The following is a 20,467-nucleotide window of genomic DNA, read 5'->3' as shown; positions in this document are numbered from 1 at the left end:
GGAACACACATTTACACATACAGAGTACAACACAAATGAATCGGCAAACTAACACAATGAAATATCGGCGCGTTGTGAGGAAAAGTGGGGGTGGCCAATAAGAGGGCAGGTTTTTGATCACGTGGTATTCTCGCAGGGAGCAAGACCAAAGAGACTGCGAGAGCAGACCTACCCAACTCACAATACCGTGCATTTCAGCTGCTGTCCACACGGCAGCTTAGCATACATCGGACGTAGGGAGCGTTGAATGGCCGCTGCTATGCGATACGCTCTAGGGCATTTAGTTAGCTAGTTTGGATCGCGGATACGATATATATTAGCTATAATATTAAATCAAAATGACTATTATTGTCTTTTTGATCGACACGTCGGCCTCTATGAATCAGAGGGCCTATTTGGGCGGGCGCCCTACGCTCTTAGACGTAGCCAAGAGCGCGGTGGAGACTTTCGTTAAGGTACGCTAGATTTCAAACGATACTCCGTCAATATCCTTAACCGAAATTAAATTTTTTTAGGTACGACAAAGATCGCCGGAGAGCCGCGGGGACCGTTATATGCTGCTAACATTCGAAGAACCTCCTCAAAATATTAAGGTACGTCCGCGTTTCAGCCATTCCCCTGCCATGTTGACTCAAGAACCTTACGTTGGCTGTGCCCGATGGCGGATTTCGACTATATTTTTATATCCAACACAACCCAAGGACAAAAAAACTACATCCATAGCTTCACGAATGGGTTGATGACAACCCGTGATCACGATAACCTGGAAATTATTCCCGGTTTCGGTTAAATTATTCCTATTTTACGTGGATCAACGTGCCTCCTGTGTTTTCTCGTCCTCCGCTGACGAACAGAGAGAGGTGCATACTGGGTAATGCCGATGACCAATGGTGGGGGCACAAAACTTGGATTAGTGCGCCCCCTAGCGCCCGCCACGAATTGTCTTGACACAGCCCTGGGGACCCGGGCGCCAACATACAACTACTCAAATTTCACCATCGGATTCTTTCATCTACCATTTTAATGGACATTGTTATTATTATATTAACTATAGTTATCAACAAATAATTATCAATAGAACTTCTAGGAGATGTTCTCCCTTGACTCATTGTCTGCAGGAAGAATGATCTGGATCACATGACTACGTTGATTTTATTTCCAGTACATTACTTGTTTCACACATGGTTTCACATCATTTTTGAATTTAGATAATCTAGACGTTTGAAAAAGTCCTTCGAGTTGATGATGGTCTTAGATGATCTTTTGATCAACATCTGCAAAATCAAACTGAAATTGTCATAAATCCTTGCTAGATGATTAGCTACACCTGTTGTCGAGTATTTAAAAACTACAGATTTTCGTTTTTAGTCTGGTGATGCATCAAAAGTGGCTGCAAAGCTGTCGCTCTAATAATTGAGATTGAAATCACTACTATCTGATGATGCAGATTTAATTAATAGAATTGAACCATTTTTTATTGCACTAACATATTAGAGGTATGACACAGGCATTCCAAAATCTCAAGAAAGGCACAATACATTCTAACTGAAATATAGTGGGCTATAATTATAGCCGAGCCACCATGTCTCAGATGTAAGAACCTTGAACATGGGATATGCTGATGTTGCCTTACATGTAACCAAATTACTAGATCCAGCTTGTTACTAGTTAATAAATGAGGCTGATTAATTCAGCTGAGAGATCTCATGCATGAAATTTTTTCATACTAACAGGCAGGCTGGAAGGAAAACTTGGCAACATTCATGAATGAGTTGAAAAACCTGCAGTGTGTTGGTTTGACAACTTTGGGTGCAGCTTTGAAGCATGCCCTAGATGTCCTCAATATCAACCGTATGCAGACTGGCATTGATACATATGGTCAAGGCAGATGCCCATTTTATTTGGAACCTTCGGTTATAGTTGTGATCACGGATGGTGGAAAGTACACTGCTAATGGAGGAGTACATCAAGATGTAAGTCAATTATTGTTTGCCCATCGTTTTGCATATTGCATCCGAATCGTGTCAAACTCATAAAGCAACATCATAAAATTCTAGAGTCAATAAACTTTTCAATTGTATAGGTGGTAACGCACATAACGATGAGGTTATTGACTCGTATGAAGACATGATCTTTTTATAATGGTGAATCAATTACCTTGCAATTAAAACCATGCCCTTTTCATTCACAGTTTACACTACCAATGCATTCCCCAATACCAGGCACAGAACTGACCAAAGAACCATTCAGATGGGATCAAAGATTATTTTCCTTGGTTTTGAGATTGTCTGGTACTCCGGCTATAGATCGAGACACTGGACTTGTAGCTAGCGATTCATCACCGATCGATGCCATGTGCGAAGTTACGGGAGGTAAATAAATATTTTCATTTTAATGCATTGAATTCATACAAATCAATCATAGACAGACTTGCTTTTGCATCAGAACTTCACAGTTATGCATGATGCATGGATCACATGTTGTTGCACATTGTTCTGTTATTTTTGAAATGTTCAAGTAAGTCCTTAGAATTTCTCTAGTGAAACTTGAAAATATTTGCAAAGAATCGTGTCCAGTATTATCAAGCCCTGAGGTAATTGTAAGACATTGTAGAAATGTCAGGTATTCAAGTGCTTGTGTATTTATCTATTTGTTTGAAAATTCAATTTTTTTTATTGGCATGATGTAGAAAAACTTTTGATCATTGTTAAATTCCTTGTTAATTTCTGATAATACTCCTATCTCAGGTCGTTCGTATTGCATAACATCACATAGAATGATGATGCAGTGCATAGATTCACTGGTTCAGAAGGTCCAGTCTGGAGTTGTAATAAACTTTGAAAAAATTGGTCCAGATCCACCTCCTCTGGCAAATGATACACAGCATCCAGACGATGATGAAAATGAAGATGAATTGACTTTAATAAATGGTGCAAGGTCCCAGTATCCACCAAACCCAATGGCACCTGGTAATACTGCCTGGCACTCGTGTCGAAGGCTCATTTATGTACCACGATCGGCACAAAAAGGTTTTGCGGTTGGGTTTTGGCCAATCCCTGAAAGTTTTTGGCCTGATCTGAGTGCGAGTTCGTTGCCACCTAGATCTGCACATCCAAACGTCAAGTTCACTTGTACCAGTCAAGAGCCAATGGTCATTGACAATCTACCTTTTGATAAATATGAACTAGAACCAAGTCCTCTGACACAATATATACTTGCAAGAAAACAGCCTACGGTTTGCTGGCAAGTTTTTGTGGCTAATTCTTACAAATCAAGTGAGGTTGGGCATCCATTTGGATACTTAAAAGCTAGCACAAACCTTACCTGTGTCAATTTATTTGTCATGCCATATAATTATCCAGTGCTCTTGCCACTATTGGAGGAACTTTTCAAGGTACATCGGTTGAAACCAACAAATGAATGGAGAACACAATTTCAAAATTATATGCGGACCATGCCCACGTACTATGCTTCGGTAAGTAAAGAAATATTTTGCATGCTCTTGACATTTCATCGAGAAATTCTTGTGACTACTACTTGTCAGATGTTTAGTTGAATCTAATTTTGTATTAAAATCAATGAAAATAATTTAATTGTTCTAGTCATTGAGGAGAGCATTGACTCGGATGGGTGCACCTGCGCCACTCGCTCAGACACTAATCCCAGACAATATGGACAACTCTTTATCTTACAGTGTTTTAAACTATTTGAAAAGGTTAAAAAATCAAGCTAAAATCGAGTTTGAACGACTTTGCAATGAAGTGATTTCCAAACAAGTAGCCAATGCAAATTTAAATAAAAACTTAGTTAATGGTAACTCAACGACGGTGACGGAAGGAGTTAGAGTTATTCCACGGACACCGTTGAAGAAAGATCTGGTGAGCAACTAATTCAAATTGTTACTCAATTTACTTAGCATATGCTTATTAACAATGGTTCTAATTACGATTTCTACTGTATTGTTATCTAGATTTAATAATTTTATATCACCTAAATATTATGATTTCGAAAATCTGTTTCATGAATATGGATTTTAAAACTGTTGGCATTTGCATTTAGCTGAAAATTCAAAATAACTAAGCATGTCACAAGAAATTCTTACAATCTAACATTCATTTCAGGTATCGCATCCTTTATTACAAGATAAGTTCACAGGACTCAGAGATCAACTCAACGAATTTGGTGGATTTGTGGTCGGACTTGTTAGAAATCAACAGCAGCAAAGAGGGGCCCAGAGTTACAGAAATGCGTTTGATGTACCAAGAAAATCATTACTGGATCAAGTTGTAAGAATGCGGGCTAATTTTCTTCAGCCTGGATTGTTACATACAAAACTATTGGACGATGATTACGTCCATTCAATGCCGGTAGCGCAAATGGGAAATTATCAGGAATACCTTAAAAGAATGACCCCTCCATTGAGAGAAATCGAAAGTGCGCCCGTCAGACAACACATGTTTGGTGAGTATTATCTCTCATTGTAAACAATGTATTTTCAATTTGACTAAAAATCGGTTGTTGGATGTATTTCGGCATTTTGTCGAGCATGGACATGGGATGTCTTTCTCACTTCAATCGTTATTCTATTTCGATATCGAATCTCATTTTTGTTACGATTGTCCTTGTTCTCCATTCTAACATGTTATTCTCGTAAAATTCTAGGTAATCCCTTCAAGATAGATAAAAGAATGATGGTTGATGAGGCTGACATAGACATGGCAGGATCTACTTCTACCAATTCCAAGGCGGGTAGTTTGAAACGTGCCATACAACCCTCCGACAGCGGAGGTTCTTCCGCACCCCGACCACCACCCAACAAAAGGAAACCAGGACCAATTCCTAAAGATGTTATCGTAAGAAGACCATCTTATTCGCCTGTCAATACTCCACCAAGTTCGCCAATACCATGGATGGATGAGACAAAGAACGAGGTTGTGCCTACTGCCAATTCCATTAATTTATCAAATTCATCAAGTGCCTCTGGTAGTTTGACCTTACCACCCCAAACTGTGCCGGACAAGTTGGTGAATGGTTTAGCTGAAGTCCCAGTGATGCCAGTTTTTGAACCAACTCCAATTGAACCCGTTATCGTCCATTCTGAATCTCCTACACCATCTCGAGTAACAGTGAATAACGTTGAACCACCAATATGTGAGATTAAATCTGAGAAATTGGATCCAGTCAGGACTGATCAAATTAATTTACCAGTTAATGATTGTGGAGAGAGTCACAACAGTGTAAAGGTAGAAAATTCTAACGAGGAATCTGTAACGAACCATGTCGAAGAAAGGCGTGAAATGAAGATTGAAAAGGAAAAACCATTACCAAAGAAAGAGCTGGAGGAAATAAGGAAGCACAATTTGTCCGTCAGAGAATCTGTATACAAAGAAGTCCGGAGACGAGGAAAAAGTAAGCGTTTTATCTTCATTTATATAATTAGGTCATTTTCCATACGACCAAAGAGTGATGGAGTTCGAATGAAATAGTATGTTTTTTTCTCATTCACATCTGGTAATAAATTTTGCGTCATTGAAATTTCGGTCAGAGGTAATTGATAACGTTTATAGGTCATTTACTATAGGTCACGTGATAAATTTATTAGTCTTCCACCGCCGACTTTTGAAATTATCATTTAGTATGATCAATCTAACATAATGAGGCCTAACAAATTACTATTTCTGTTTTGCTAATCCCCATCCTTCCGCATAAATTTTGTTAGCTGCTGAAAATTTGTAGAATACCGAGAGAGAAAATGTATTCGAAAAAATCGGTTTTTTCACTTTCCATGTTCAAATTGCTGAAATAACATTCTTGCACTACCTATTCTCTGGGCAACAGAAACAGGAAAAAGCTTGGATCACGTCATATTATTGATATCCGGTATTAAAAACAAGAAAGGAGATCTAAGTCCCAATCTTTATTTTACAGATTATGCGGCGCTATTTTCACACTTGCATCAAATCCAAGGGACACTAGATATACGGCTTGCATTTGTGCGGGACGTAATCAAAGAGTCGTTACGCTTTAAGCGACGTAACTTAGCAACCTTATTAGAAGAATATCTTGAGACAATACAAGATGACGGACGAACGATGAATCATAAAGTGAACAACAATGGTGCAACAAAAATAAGCTAAGCATTTCATAGTTAAAACAGGGCATTAAAGTCTTGATAATGAAGTACTGATATTCTCACGAAATATGAAGTATACCGTTCAAAAGCGTCTTACTCTCGAACAACTCAGTTAAGTTAACTGTGAAAACGGCACGTTTGTAATTTTTAAGAGGACATACATAGTGAGGCTTAATAATTCATGTGGAAATTTGCGTGATCGTTATGACTGTTAAATCTATTGCAAAATAGGTTAGTGGTGTTACAAAGTAATAACATGTGATTTCCACGACGTTGCTCGTATCTCAAAAATTCCAGAATATCCAGTTGATAGAATTGTTAATACGAAAACATATAATTAAAACAAGTACAATGCGTGAATCATCCGTGAATCAAATTTGTACGTATAACTAGGAAACATGTTTTGGATTTGAAAATACGTTTCAGTAGAAAATCATCGAAAGGTACCATACTGACTAAAGAATAACTATCAACTTGAGAATTTGTTATTACAAATGACGCAAGACCAGCAATTCTACCAACATTTCATTTTCTAGGAGTTCATATCAAATCAATAACGATGATATTATGTAGAAATTCACACACTGTATTTTTGTAACAACAAATTTGTTTTATAGGTTGAAACAATGGCGGAATAATGTTACAAAAATCGCAATACATGCCAATATTAAATTTTAGGTATGATCGTTTTAAGACTACTCTAATCAAATGAAAATGTTGATCACTGTGTAAATTTTGTTATATATTATATTTGTTGACTTGAACCAAGTCCCGCTCTAGAAACGGAATCTTATGATTAAAGAGGAAAGAATAAAAGAAGAATTGAACAGCGGGAAGCAGCGACAGCGGCACAAAATCTGTTTGAATTTTGAAATCGGTTGAAACAGATTTTTCACGTCTAATACATTGTAAAAAGTTACATTCTGTAATTTTTTTAACAAAAAAACAAGAAAAGAATATTAAAAACAAAACAACATATTTTATCATGTATTTTACTAAATTAAAAAGGTCTGGAAAATCGAAACTTGTCTTGTTGAAATCAATATCTTATCCAAAAATTCAGTGCACATTCTATAACACTTTATTTAATGATCATATAACAAAGATGTTACATGTTCGTTTGTACATTTTGTTGCCGGTATTTCAATTTAGTATTTTTCTATCTAGTATAAATGACCCTGTATAATTCAATAAGTTAGCTATTCTTTACCTTAAGTTTGTAGTATCTAATAGGATTACCATTACTAACATTTCCCAATATATTGCCAAGTTTTCTCAATCTTGAAATATACGTGCTCGTAATGTTCTATCAAAAGTATGATACATCGAAATCAAAGAATTTCCCAAATCGATTGCACTAACGAGAATAATTGTTGCACAGTTCACTTCTGGATGAAGTAGAGATTCGACAAAAGAAATCAAATACCGAAGCACTTAGCAACATTTTCAACTGCAATCTAATTATTCCATTGATGAGATAAGACATTTTTAGAGTCTGTACTAGACTGTTGCTATACTTATTTTTCATCGATGATAAATGTCATGTAAATTTCAGACATGCAGTATGATTAAAAGTGAAAGTAGGGGGAAAAGTATTGCATTAAAAAGTTTAAATAAAGTCATAGCCTTGAGTTGGATGTATGAGATTAAGGCAGTGATAATTATCTTGCTGATTGAAAGTTACTTTTATGAATATCATACAATGTGTGAAAAGTAATATTTCAACAATAGCAAGATCTATTCACTACTTTGCAAAATGTAATAAGTGATATAATTATAATTAGGAAAAATTGAAAGAAAAAAATATCCCACCCCTTTACAAAACTTCTTAACACGCCGTACAGTAATGAATGAACTTTTATTTATTGTTCCAAGAATTAGATATTTAAGGAGTTGATAAGTAAATTAACAGAAATTGAATAAGCAGATAAATTAAAATAGAGGAGCCTGGCTGAGTCTATTGGACAATGATGCTATACGCTTAACAGCTCCGAGTGAAAATAAACATTGATAAGAATGTTGATGAAGCATAACACTAAGTGCGATTCTGTAATTTATCAATTATTATAACATTTATCAGAATGTTCCCAAGATTTATCATGCATTGTGCGTGTTTGAAAGTATGAGTATTATCTATGTAACCTGCCTCGTACTTTTGTACTTTGCGTCATAAATCTGTAAAAATAAATCTAATAGCCAGATTGATGCCTCTTACTAAAGGCTCATACAAGACTGCAAAATACAAAGAAACGATCAGACGCAATTGTGAGCCGTACTGCGATATCCTATAAGTAGCAAGCACGTACCTATGAAAATATTAGATCAGCAATATAAAGCAAAGGTATCTGGTTGCCAACATCATTCATGAGTAGATACTTTTCCTGTGTGATACACGAACTGAATAGTATAATCAAAAATACTACTTCAAGAGTGAGTCCATGCAGATATTTTTATCGATAAAGGAAACAAATGTTAGTGAATAACGCAAGAGAGAAACAAAAATGTCCAAAATAATTCATGGAAAAAAATATTTGTTAAAGTAACTACATAATTGTGATAACACTGAGATTACAAGATTTAAAGAATTATTAAAAAAAAAATTTTGAAAATAAGAGATATATTGATGTTTTGTATTATCTCATTTGCAAAGCTCCCAGTTTTGCGATAGGCTAATATTGATGTAATTTATGAGCTCGTAGTTCTCTTTTTTTTGTTTTCGTTTCATTGGATGACTATGTTTTCTAGACACCTGTTGTAAATTAGTTATAATTACGTTATCTTGTAAATATTGTGAATACAACTCAAATTGATATTGAAACAATAGTTTCATTTTTACATTTATATTTTAGAAAAAGAAAAGATGGACAATGATGAAAAAAATAAATAAATAAAATTAATTTACAAGATTTGTTATTTTGAAGCTAATTATTTCATCAAATTTTCAAACGTTTCGAAATAATTGTTCAAAGCAATAGAAAAAGTAAGGATACTACTGATGTATTATATATCAGTAGAAGATACTTATTATTTGAATTTAATTTAAAGCGCATCAACACAACTTGTTAGACAATGTAAAATCAGATATGTAAGGACAGAAGTCAATATCAATGACAGATCACTCAAATTCCAGCTTCACCGCCCCCGCCTAATTGAAAATTTGGTTAATGATTACACACGTGCAAAATAAATGACAACTCGATTAATTGGATAGTCAGGTGCACCCATTGAACTCTGATAAGTGGATGCACTACAGTATTTGTGAAAGGTAGTTGATACTAGAGATTACTAGCTGTTGCTACCGGTGCCTAGATACAAAATCACCACTGGCACCACGAAACGATACTTAAAATTTCCGGAACGTCATGTCGTCAGGTTAGTCGTCAGCCGGTTTCAGATTAGGTTATAAAGCTGCTCTTTAAACATGTGGCCACAGCTATCTGCGTAGATCACTCATCTTGTATAGCGTACATATCGAAAGCAATTCTCGGAGCACTGAAGTGTTGTTAGCAGAATCTTCAATTCAGTCATTGTCTCAAATTATGTAGTTCTCTATTATCATAATGAATTAACATGGAATTAACTCAAGAGATGAAGAGAAATGTTGGGTCATTTTCCATTTTATAGAAAAAAAACGGCAGGTGGGGTGTCTCCGATGGGATAGGTGGATATTCTGCTGCAGGGAGGCACGGCGCGGCGGCTGGCTGAGATCACATCAAAATGGCCGCATTTTAGTCTACAGACTGATTTTCTTTACTGTTTGCCAAACGTGCGAAAAAGGTGGATAAGTGTTTGATAAAATAACGGGATCTGTTTCGCTCAAAATTTCTCCACCGTTAGGGCAGAAATTTTTTGAGAAATAGACGGGATTTCGGTGAGAAATAACTCCTTTAAAGTTAGTGCGGTATTCACCGGACCAAGCCCATTGTGTATTGACTGATTTATTTATAGATAATAGTTATTTTACGTTAAATAATTGAATGATAAATCACGAACACCTTAAATTATTAGATATTGCACGTCATAGATCAAGCTCTTATTTACATTAGTAATTCCGTTGTTAATCAATGACGGAAAATATTTCAACATTATGGAGCAAACCTCACTTTGGGACAGCACTAAATAACCACCTATATTATTCTTTAAAATTTACTTTTGCGGCATTCACATTGCACGTGAATTCGTAGAAAGGTCCAGGCTTTAATATGACGTAACGCTAATTCGCTGACAAAATCATCCCAAGTTAATTATCTCATGTTTTGGAGTATTGTTTATTTTGTGTCGACTGCAAATCAGCATTAATCCCTTCGAATTTGTGATGACATTTTCATTGCATGAACTCACTGAACTATGAACCCTTCAATAAGCATGGATTTTGTGAAAAGAACATTCCACTGCCGAATTTACGTGAAGAGTATCTTGTCTGGCTCTTAAGACCATTTTGACATTTATTTCGCACATTTTAAAATTAATTCGTGTCGCCAATTTTATTTTTACTATTTTCAAAATACTCAGTTTAAATGATGAAAAGAAAATTGGATCTTCTTTTGTAGATTTCAAAGGGTCGGTTTTAACAGAATGTTACGACACCAACATCATTCTATGCAAAACCAACTTCGAGATCAAAATAGGTTTGTACATTACTTCATTGGATGGTATTAGCTTCTGGCTATGTCAGATCTGAGCAATGAGCAAATAATTGTGTAGTTTTTTATACCATTCAATGACTCTTTAGGATGGCAGGGCCGATGCATCCGATGCAGCAGGCTAATATGGCCCCTCCACACCAGCCGCAGCATCCACATCCGCACCGCAATCCACATGGCCCGCACCCGCAACAAATGCCAATGACCACACGTCAACAACTTCCCACTCACCAGATGTCACAGCGTGTTCATGAGAATTATAATCCTCGGCAGCCAGTGTTGTTGGGAATGAACTCACAACACGCTGATGGTTCGTATTTTGTAAATTTCACAAATTCATCATAGTTCATAGATCAGTATTGATTAATGGGGAGATTGTAAGTTCCGGTGAAATCAAAGAAATCGTATTTTTCATCAAGTGACTGTTGTATGTATAAATATGGAACAATATTTCTCGATCATTCTCATATAATTTCATGTAGTGTTACTGCCATGGACACCTAATGAGTTTCTAAGAAAAGAAATGAACATGCCCAAAGAAGTCATTCGTTTGGTCCCAGAATGCAAAAGTTGTCTTTTTATTTTGGAAGATAACGTTTAAAAGCTACTCATCACCAGTTGATATACATGTATTTTGTCTGAGCATATTAAAACGGTAAACATTGTGAATGAATGTTCAACTCCGCATTGATAAATTTAACTTTTAGTTTTTTGCCCTGATTTTGTGTTTCATAAAATCTAATGACCAAATTTGAAACTTCAAAGATGAACATGAAAGTTGGGATCAACATTCTTTTTCTAATACCCTTTTTATTAACAATTATCATTTGATAAGTCATTTTTCCAAGGTTTATTACCCTCAAATTAGAAGGTATGCGTCCAATCTCCAGATCTTAGTTGAAACTTTCATTCTACTCACAAAGAAACAAAGCAGTTTGTTAGGATTGATTGATATGCATAAATTTGATTCGAGTGTCACTACTGACTGGTTTTCTTGGGACTAATTCATTCCTAGTAGCTCTATTTGAAATGATCTGAAATTCGATTAATTTTTGGATTACATGATCAGTAAAATATTTATAAATATTTGGGAAAAGAAATAGAGAATAAATGTAAATTGTAAGACACCCACTACACTGCTTGAATTTTTCTCGCGAAAAGAATTTTGCAAGAAAATGTGAACTTTGAGTTTAATGCACTGAAAATACTTTACGCTTTTACGCTAATTACACTGAACTTAAACTCTAATCATCTTATGACAATGTATTTATTCCATTCTAAACGTATGTTAGAAATTCTCTAGTCCATAGTTAAATTTTCCAATAAACTGAGAAACTTAGATTCTAGAATTTGGATCCACTAGATTCATTGCATAATTAGTTTTAGAGCCACTGCAATCTTGTGGTCAATAAATGCAACTTTCGGAATGCATTCTAGTCAGCGCCATTTGCCGGCCGATTATTCAGAAACACTGGGATTCACCGTCAAAAACAGGGTGCACCCGTTTCTGTTATTACGTCTTGACCTACACATTCGTTTACGAGTGATAAGAGTCGCATTTTCGTACCGAAAACTCATCATGACTGTTCGAGTTAAGAGTGAGTTAATTGCAAGGATAAATCATTTGGTATTGTACACTTTTGACTCTGTCAAGAACACGCGATTTTTCTCGCAACGCATCGGAACATAGGTTATATCACAGGAGCACCTTCATGCATCAGCCATGTCCCTGTAGGAATATGAAAAGTTGGCTGGTTTCTGAGCATCAATCGCATTATCAATTCTTATCATTTGGTGTATGCTGGAAAACCTGTGAACTCTATTTGGGGAAAATTTGGGAAAAGTTAGAAAAAAAACAGATAATTGGAAAAAAACAAATGGAAAAAATAGTAAAAACAAATCTGACCACTTTTATAAGCGAAAAATTTTCGTCGTTGGCCATGATGCTTTTGAGAATTTAAAAAAAAAAATGATCATAGCACTGTTTTGAGTTTTCAAAAATGCATAATTCGAAAACGGTTGGACGCCAAAATTCAAACAAATCACAAAAATATTTTGAACCAAGAGCTATTATGAAAAAAATCATTGGAAAAGAGTTTTCTTGGTCTTTTGAAATAGCATAGAACTCCCCATCTGCTTCTTTTTCAAACAATGTTGAAACCTACATGAAAATGTTCTATACATTGGTAAACCCAAAGTTATTCAGGTTTGAGAATTTCCAATCAATTGCAATTTGCATGAAAAATGTTTTATAACACAGAGTCAAAGGTTCGGCCATTCTTAATATCCTATTAGTTTCAATATGATTTATTTAATTTTATTAGTTCGCTACCGTTCTATATCAGTGATAAGTCTGCTGCTTCTGCTAAGTATGGCAAAGGCAAGAAAACACCGGCCTACGTTAGACTTTGATCCGGAAGAACTACAACTATTGTTTGGGCCAACAGGTTGCATTCAAGGTCTGTTTTATTTACGAGATTTATAATTTATCTTCAAAACAGACTGTCAAATCTATCACATATGGATCTTATGGGTATACCTAGGTATACCTAGTGCACGTAAATCTTTTGGATCGATTTTTTTCAAAAACTAGGGATGATTACTTGAAATACTAGGAGTCTCAATGAAAATTTCTCTGACATACTTGAGGTGCATCAAAATCCGTTTGTAACAGGTCTGATGATCTCATTGGCATTATCTACAGGTAAATTAATATGAGATCACAAGAGTCGACGGTCATAGAATACTCTGCTTTACTTGTGCTAATGGTATACATATCAGTCATAATTTTAGGTACTAGAGCTACATAGTGCATTATATATAAATGCTACTTGGACTAGTAGTGGTACATTTAATCTTGTTGCATACTGTGATATGTGATATCAATGGAGAATCTTACTATATCAACAGGTGTTATGGCCAACGTCGGATTAATTGACCCAAGCAACACAGTTGCTGGAACTCTTCCTAGCAAAACAGCTCAACAAACCCAACAACATCAACAGGAACAAATTAATCAGCAGCAAGCTACTTCACCTACGAACGAAAATAACGAAGAGTCTAGGAATCAGAGTCCACCTAATCAGACTCAATTGAATGGAAATAATTCAAACTTGGCAAACATGAAAGAAAAAACTCCAATGTGTCTTGTCAACGAGCTTGCACGATTTAACAAGATACAACACCAATATAGATTAACCAATGAACAGGGACCGGCACACAAAAAAAAGTTTACTGTAACTCTGAAACTGGATGATGAAGAATTTGTTGCTGAAGGTCCAAGTATAAAGAAAGCTCAACACAGTGCAGCCACAAAAGCCCTTGAAGACACTTGGTACAGACATCCACCACCAAAACCTGCACGTGCAATGAGAATTGGGCATCCAGGCAAATGCCCCGCGGCTTCTGGTAACTACACTCCTCAAATCTTCTCGAAAAACACCCATTTTGCAAACAAAAAAACGCTCAACTCCAAATGCTCGAATCTCCGTGAAAAATTCTCGTAAATTATTGAAATAAAACATTTTGAAGCTTGAAGTTTCCACTTTGAAATGCTTTTTCAAAAAATTGACTTAGATGCCCATAGCCGAACTTATGACGTAAATTCTGAATACATATATCATGGGCTTCAACTATTCCAGGTCATCTGCCGCCAACGGTAGAACTTAATGCTTTGGCAATGAAACGTGGCGAGCCGACTGTCTACACGTTTAGTCAAGCTCCAACTACTCCGATTCAACCATTTGTCTCACATGGATTTGGGAATTTGGCTAGAATGTTGGCTCCACGTTACCCATCTTATAATCGTGGGTTTCAGGCTCAACAGCAAGGGCTATATGCTGTCACGCTTAAGGTGTGTGGGCCATTCCACGTGAACCGGATCAGTCACCTCTCAGATATTTTTTTAATTTGGCATGTCCATTTTGATTGTCCATGGGGAGTTAGAATTTTGTGCCAGAGGATTTTTGAATTAGTGCAAATTTCGATATATTATTAACAATCGAAAAATTGAGCAGCGTTTTCTTCAAAAAATCATAACTTCGTCCAAAATTATGTTAGATTCAATTTTTGTTTTAGCATTAACGCGGATAAGGCCACAGATTTAGGAAAAGAATAGATGGTTCGATGGAGAGTAGATTGACTATTCTCTATTGTTTGACCCGCGCCATTACGCGCCTAGGCGGCGACGAGCTCGAATTTACGCGCGCCGCCAACTTTGATGATTTTTACTCGAAAATGAAGCCGAACGCATCTCTGAAATTAATTCACAGACTGCAGTATAGTTCAAAGTATATGTCAGCATTTTTTTTTTCATTTTTCGGTGCTATCCGTCAGTGTTTTAAGAATCATTAAAAAATTAATTGTTGAATAAACAAATGATGAATAAACTTTGCTGGAACCATCTATTCTTTTCCTAAATCTGTGGCCTTATCCGCGTATATGTTAAAACAAAAATTGGATCTAACATCGTTTTTGACGAAGTTATGATTTTTTAAGAAAACGCTGCTCAATTTTTCGATTGTTAATAATAAATCGAAATTTGCACTAATTCAAAAATCCTCTGGCACAAAATTCTAACTCCCCATGGACAATTGACATGCCAAATTAAAAAAATATCTGAGAGGTGACTGATCCGGTTCACTTGGAATTGCCCGTGTATGGGCCTCTCCAATGGTCGCACTTTGTGTATGGCGTCCGATGTGATTTTTCGTATTCTCGCTCACCCATCGTCAAAACTTGACATAATTCTCTGCAGTCTTTTGGCAATAGATGAGCAAGAATATGGTACTTTGTAACGGTGACATTAGCCTATAATACTCTTGTTCGGCTATTGTATATAGACCTTAGCACAAAATTTGTTTCTAGAGCCTTTTAGAACTCACAGCCAAGGTTCACAATTTCCTCATATATTTTTCTAGGTTGGAGACCGTGAATTCCTTGGTAGAGGTGTAACTGGTCAAGCTGCTCGTCACGACGCAGCTAGTCGAGCACTGGAACAACTTCGCCAACTACCTTTACCTGAAGAGATAGCTAACACATGTGCGACAAACGAGAATGGAACTTTGTCTGGGATAGATGATCCTAATGCAGAGTTGAAGAGCCCTGTTTCGCTTGTTCATGAAACGGCATTAAAACGTGGCCTGGCAGTCACTTTTGAAGTTGTATCAGAACGAGGCAAACCCCACATCAGAATTTTTGTTACCAAATGTACAGTTGGAGATAGAACTACAACCGGGGAAGGACCTTCGAAGAAAGTCAGTCTCCATACTCATGAATATTATGGCATTGAATACACTTGTGAAATACATAATTTCAATTTATTTTGGCTCTTTCAGGTATCTAAAAAACGAGCAGCAGAATTAATGTTGGAAGAGTTGAAACGACTCCCTCCACTTCCTATTACAATACAAAATCCTTCTTCACAACGTATGAAGCGTAAACCACCGGCAACAAAAAAGAAGTCACGAAATCTCATCAAAGTTTATCAGGAACTTCGAACAGAACCAGAGGCAGCTGAAGAGGTTAATCCTATCTCCCGTCTCATTCAGATACAGCAAGCCAAACGAGAAAGAGAACCAGTTTACACACTCGTTGACGAGAAGGGTGCCCCAAGACGTAGAGAGTTTATTATGGAAGTCACTGTTGGAACTAATTCTGCTCAAGGACTTGGACCGAATAAAAAACTAGCTAAGAGAGCTGCAGCTGAGGCATTGTTAATGCAATTAGGATACAGTAAACCGCAACCCCTGCCGGCAAAACCATCCATCAAGACTGGAGAGAATGAAAATTCTGAGGGGAAACCGAGGAAGGTCACATTTTTAGAAGAAGATCAAGTCAACGAAATCCCAAATCACTCAGTTGGTGGTAAGTTAACCAAATTATGTAAGACAAAGAACTCGTGATTGAATTCAAAGTGTTTTGATAGATGTCATTAATTACATTTTCCGTTACATCATGAAGGAACAACTGGGCGACAGCTAGTTCCTGGACTTCTATTAGTTGACGGTGGTCAAGAATCAAAACCGGGCGGAGGACCAAGTGTCCAAGCTGTTGCCGAAGAATTACGTGGCCAACAACAGCAGCAAGCACCTGCAGTTGTTTCCCCCAAAGATCAGCTGAGATATTTAGCTCAGTTGCTTAGTTTTGAAGTACAGTTCAGCGATTTCCCCAAGGTAATATGAAGCATCAAATGTTCAAATGATGATTAAAATATAATTAATTTGATCGCTTTATAAAATTCCACATTTTTTCATCAGGGCAACCATAACGAGTACCTTTCTCTTGTGTCTCTGAGTACGGATCCACCACAGGTTTGTCATGGTGCTGGGCCAACTACAGATGCCAGTCGAGATCAAGCAGCACTCACAGCATTACGTACCCTTAGCAAGCTTGGATTAGACAGTGTAACGAATTCACAAAGTAAGAAGGACAAAGGTGTTTCTGGAGACGGCATTCACATCAACAACCAAGTAAAAAACAACATGCTCAATGGAGCTATCAGTAAGTAAATCAAAAAGGGAGGTTGAAATTTACCGTTAAGTACGATTTTGAAGACGTTTTCATGTCCTGTTTTCTGCCACTGGCAAATAATTTTCGAATTTGGTAACTTCTGGGTTTTTACTAACGCGAGCTCGTCTGGGAAATGAATTTAATACTCAGAATTTGTTACTGTCTAGATACATTTCCGATTTATTTTTTCATTCGGACGACTATATTATCTATGGCGATTATATGTATTCTGAAAATATAATATAATTTGTTTCAACTCTATATCTAATCCGATTCCGTAATTAAGTTGTATTTATATTTGACCCAAGCCATCTTTAGATTTTTCACTTTATCACATATGTATGAAAAGGACACACTAATAAATATAATCATTGAAAACACTAAAAACTAATGGAAAACACGGAAAAAAACTATCAGATCTGTGCTAAAATGCGGCCATCTATATCCGTCTTCTGAAGCTTCGGTTTAATTGCCATGAATGTAAACTATATCTAATTACCTAACACTGTTATACTTATATGGATGGAATAGTAATGAATAGGATCGTCTGATTTGTTTCAGCTGAACGCTGAAACAAATTATTATTCTTGATATGAATATTTTTATTTCTCTATTTTACTTGGCAACTGACTTTTGGAACAATATATGTACCTATTGAAGATGAAAAACAAAAATTTCAGATTCAATATTATTTAGGCGTGAAGCAATCTGAAAAAATATAAGCCCACGTCTGATACTAGAACCAGTGATTTGTTGCGCGAGGAAAGTAAAATATTTGAATATAAAGATTAAAACAAGATAAAATACAAGGAAAAAAAACAAAAAAAAAAAACAAAAAAAAACAAAAAAAACAAGATAGGTAATTTGATGTATACTCTTTCCACGCCCCAATTTGCTTTTCGCTAGGGCCTGGAAGCATTCTGGGGTTATTATATTCATGTTAATATCTAATGTAGTAAAGTATAAGAAAAAAGACGAAAAAAAACAAAAAAAAAAAGAGAACAACATTGAAGCTTCTGTACATAACTTGTAAAATTGTAAATCGCCGGTTCGTACAAGTTATTGCGTTAAAAGTTTCAATGTATTAAACAGGTAAAATTTCAAAATTCGTATCGTCCTGTGATTATTTTAGATAATTAAACCACACTTTTACGAGAGAATAAATTTGCTATGGCGTTCCGAATTTTGCAACAATGCCGTTAACATAAAAAAAAAACAGAAAAAAAAAATTAGAAACGAGAAAGATTTGAAAAAAATATAATAATGGATGTAGGCAATTCGGAGATCAGCACAGGAGGTAAATGCAAATTAATCTATCGTTAGTTTGCACCCTAATTTTAAACAAAATTCAAGTAACGTCTGGATTTTCAATGTTACATCTAAATAATTGATAATGTACACATGAAGTTCTGTGCTGACACTTCCAATCAACTTTATCTTATATTCATTATTAATATTGAATGCTCTAGAATATTAATCCAAATTCAAAAATATACATGATCGTTAATTTTTAATTAATATATCTGTTTTCATCGCTAAGTGAGCATACGAAATGTTTGAAACATTACAAGTTATACTGATGAGTGTATCGATTTCAATTTCATACTCGCGTTATCTTTCATTATTACTATTATCAATATCATTAAAGTTATCATCATCATTGCGGTTGTCGTCATTATTATTATTATTATTATTATTATTATTATTATTATTATTATTATTATTATTATTGTCATTGTCATTGTCATTGTCATTGTCATTGTCATTGTCATTGTCATTGTCATTGTCATTGTCATTGTCATTGTCATTGTCATTGTCATTGTCATTATTATTACTGTTACTGTTACTGTTACTGTTATCATCCTAATTATCATCGACATCGTCATCATTATTGTTATTGCTACTATTACTATTACTATTGTTATTATTACTATCATCAGTAGTATTATTGCTATTGTCACAGTTATTATTTTTATTATTATCATTATTATTGATATGGCTATTATTTCAACTATTGTTATTTCCGATATCATCATCATCATCATCATCGTCATCATCGTCATCATCGTCATCATCATCATCATCATCATCATCATCATCATTATTATTATTATTATTATTATTATTATTATTATTATTATTATTTTCTATGATGTCCAATTTTGTGAAGTTGTTTATACATTACTTCACAACAAGATCAATGTTTATTTTCCCAGATATCGCATTGTAGTTTCACATGGGTCTATGTCTGAACGCAATTTATAATTCACTGTTCCAGAAATCTGAGCCAGGAATTGTATTTAAGAACGCGAAATAGGAATGTAAAGACGGTGAAGTAAGAATGTTAAAAGAGCTTATTCGAACCTACAATGTATTTTGCTTCGAGTAACATTCGTGATGCCGAGCAGCTTATTCAGTTGAAAAAGAATGATGAAACTTCTGCAGATCGAGTCTCAACATTAGCCCTATTTTACTCACATGAATGTATTACACGCCTTATAGAGATAGTTGGTAAAATAATAAAGTACTATAATCAATATAAAACATAAGATATTTGGGAAAAACTAGGTTGATGCTACAGTTCTAAAACGATTTTTTATATTTATTATTAAATTATTAAATGGCTCTATTTGGATGAGTAAAAGACATTGATCCAACTAATCAGGCTTATAATTTATATTAATAACTCATTACAAACAATTGGATTCTATAGATATGCTACACTAATTGAAAATTTCGCATTGCTTTCTTTTATTAATAGAAGAAGCTATCGATGGTGTAAACGTGTCTTTTCGAGGAAAGGAAAAGTCGAACGATTGAAATGCTGAAAGTTAATTTTAGAACTGTTTGCTATGAATTGAGACGTGATTTTCTCTGCAAATCGATTGAAATGATTGTATCTACTGTAATATAACCGATGACTGTAGAAGTCATTTTAAGCCAACGTCTATGTGTCTATCCTCCATCCAATCAAATGAATTGAAGAATTCCAAATTTCTGTAGCTTCATGTCCGTGAATGGTGAATGAAAGCTCAAATTGAGTCTGTTATAAATTTGTGCTGTGCTTTTTTGAGATATGAATTTGTGAAAAGCAAGCTCATCTATTTATTGGGATGATGGTAATTCATTATTTTTCAATTGTATGATAAAAAAAAAAAATCCATTTTTGAACAAAGGAAGT

At 35.4% G+C, this 20,467-nt stretch overlaps 2 protein-coding genes and 1 long non-coding RNA gene across 8 annotated transcripts; 2 read left to right on the top strand and 1 right to left on the bottom strand.

Annotated features, from left to right (window-relative positions):
- Nucleotides 1-127: 127 nt before the first annotated feature.
- LOC105685251 (integrator complex subunit 6) lies at nucleotides 128-9,039 on the top strand. Its single transcript, XM_012399200.2, has 9 exons — nucleotides 128-455; nucleotides 516-593; nucleotides 1,734-1,973; nucleotides 2,192-2,372; nucleotides 2,748-3,475; nucleotides 3,603-3,878; nucleotides 4,122-4,461; nucleotides 4,663-5,409; nucleotides 5,929-9,039. The coding sequence occupies exons 1-9, from the start codon at nucleotides 339-341 to the stop codon at nucleotides 6,135-6,137; spliced, it is 2,916 nt and encodes a 971-aa protein (XP_012254623.2). The 5' UTR covers nucleotides 128-338; the 3' UTR covers nucleotides 6,138-9,039.
- A 574-nt stretch (nucleotides 9,040-9,613) lies between these two features.
- Nucleotides 9,614-18,633, top strand: LOC105685234 (double-stranded RNA-binding protein Staufen homolog 2). Of its 6 annotated transcripts, none has more exons than XM_048652828.1 (10): nucleotides 9,614-9,910; nucleotides 10,684-10,761; nucleotides 10,866-11,086; nucleotides 13,101-13,235; nucleotides 13,687-14,184; nucleotides 14,418-14,629; nucleotides 15,696-16,031; nucleotides 16,113-16,641; nucleotides 16,738-16,949; nucleotides 17,034-18,633. In XM_048652828.1, the coding sequence occupies exons 2-10, from the start codon at nucleotides 10,709-10,711 to the stop codon at nucleotides 17,283-17,285; spliced, it is 2,448 nt and encodes an 815-aa protein (XP_048508785.1). In that variant the 5' UTR covers nucleotides 9,614-9,910; nucleotides 10,684-10,708; the 3' UTR covers nucleotides 17,286-18,633. The 6 variants fall into 6 exon arrangements, with proteins under 6 accessions (XP_048508785.1, XP_048508790.1, XP_048508781.1 ...); XM_048652833.1 differs by having other exon boundaries at nucleotides 9,614-10,004; nucleotides 10,838-11,086; XM_048652824.1 differs by having other exon boundaries at nucleotides 9,615-10,004.
- Nucleotides 11,211-12,044, bottom strand: LOC125500369. The gene is made up of 2 exons (XR_007277734.1): nucleotides 11,909-12,044; nucleotides 11,211-11,287 (listed from the first exon to the last, which is right to left on the bottom strand). It is a non-coding gene; the product is annotated as an uncharacterized LOC125500369 (long non-coding RNA).
- Nucleotides 18,634-20,467: the final 1,834 nt, after the last annotated feature.

This window comes from Athalia rosae, chromosome 1, assembly GCF_917208135.1.
Source record: "Athalia rosae chromosome 1, iyAthRosa1.1, whole genome shotgun sequence".
In the NCBI taxonomy this organism is placed as follows: Eukaryota; Metazoa; Arthropoda; class Insecta; order Hymenoptera; family Athaliidae; genus Athalia; species Athalia rosae.
Note: the sequence above shows the minus strand (reverse complement) of the source record. Positions and strands in the feature narration are given on the sequence as shown.

What these genes read in the sequence shown, in the direction of transcription:
- LOC105685251 (XM_012399200.2), top strand. Translation starts at nt 339, where the DNA reads ATGACTATTATTGTCTTTTTGATCGACACGTCGGCCTCTATGAATCAG. An exon ending in CGGTGGAGACTTTCGTTAAG is followed by an intron (nt 456 to 515) that starts GTACGCTAGATT and finishes AAATTTTTTTAG; the next exon opens with GTACGACAAAGATCGCCGGA. An exon ending in CATGTGCGAAGTTACGGGAG is followed by an intron (nt 2,373 to 2,747) that starts GTAAATAAATAT and finishes CTCCTATCTCAG; the next exon opens with GTCGTTCGTATTGCATAACA.
- LOC105685234 (XM_048652828.1), top strand. Translation starts at nt 10,709, where the DNA reads ATGTTACGACACCAACATCATTCTATGCAAAACCAACTTCGAGATCAA. An exon ending in GAACTCACAACACGCTGATG is followed by an intron (nt 11,087 to 13,100) that starts GTTCGTATTTTG and finishes TAATTTTATTAG; the next exon opens with TTCGCTACCGTTCTATATCA. An exon ending in AGTTCAGCGATTTCCCCAAG is followed by an intron (nt 16,950 to 17,033) that starts GTAATATGAAGC and finishes TTTTTTCATCAG; the next exon opens with GGCAACCATAACGAGTACCT.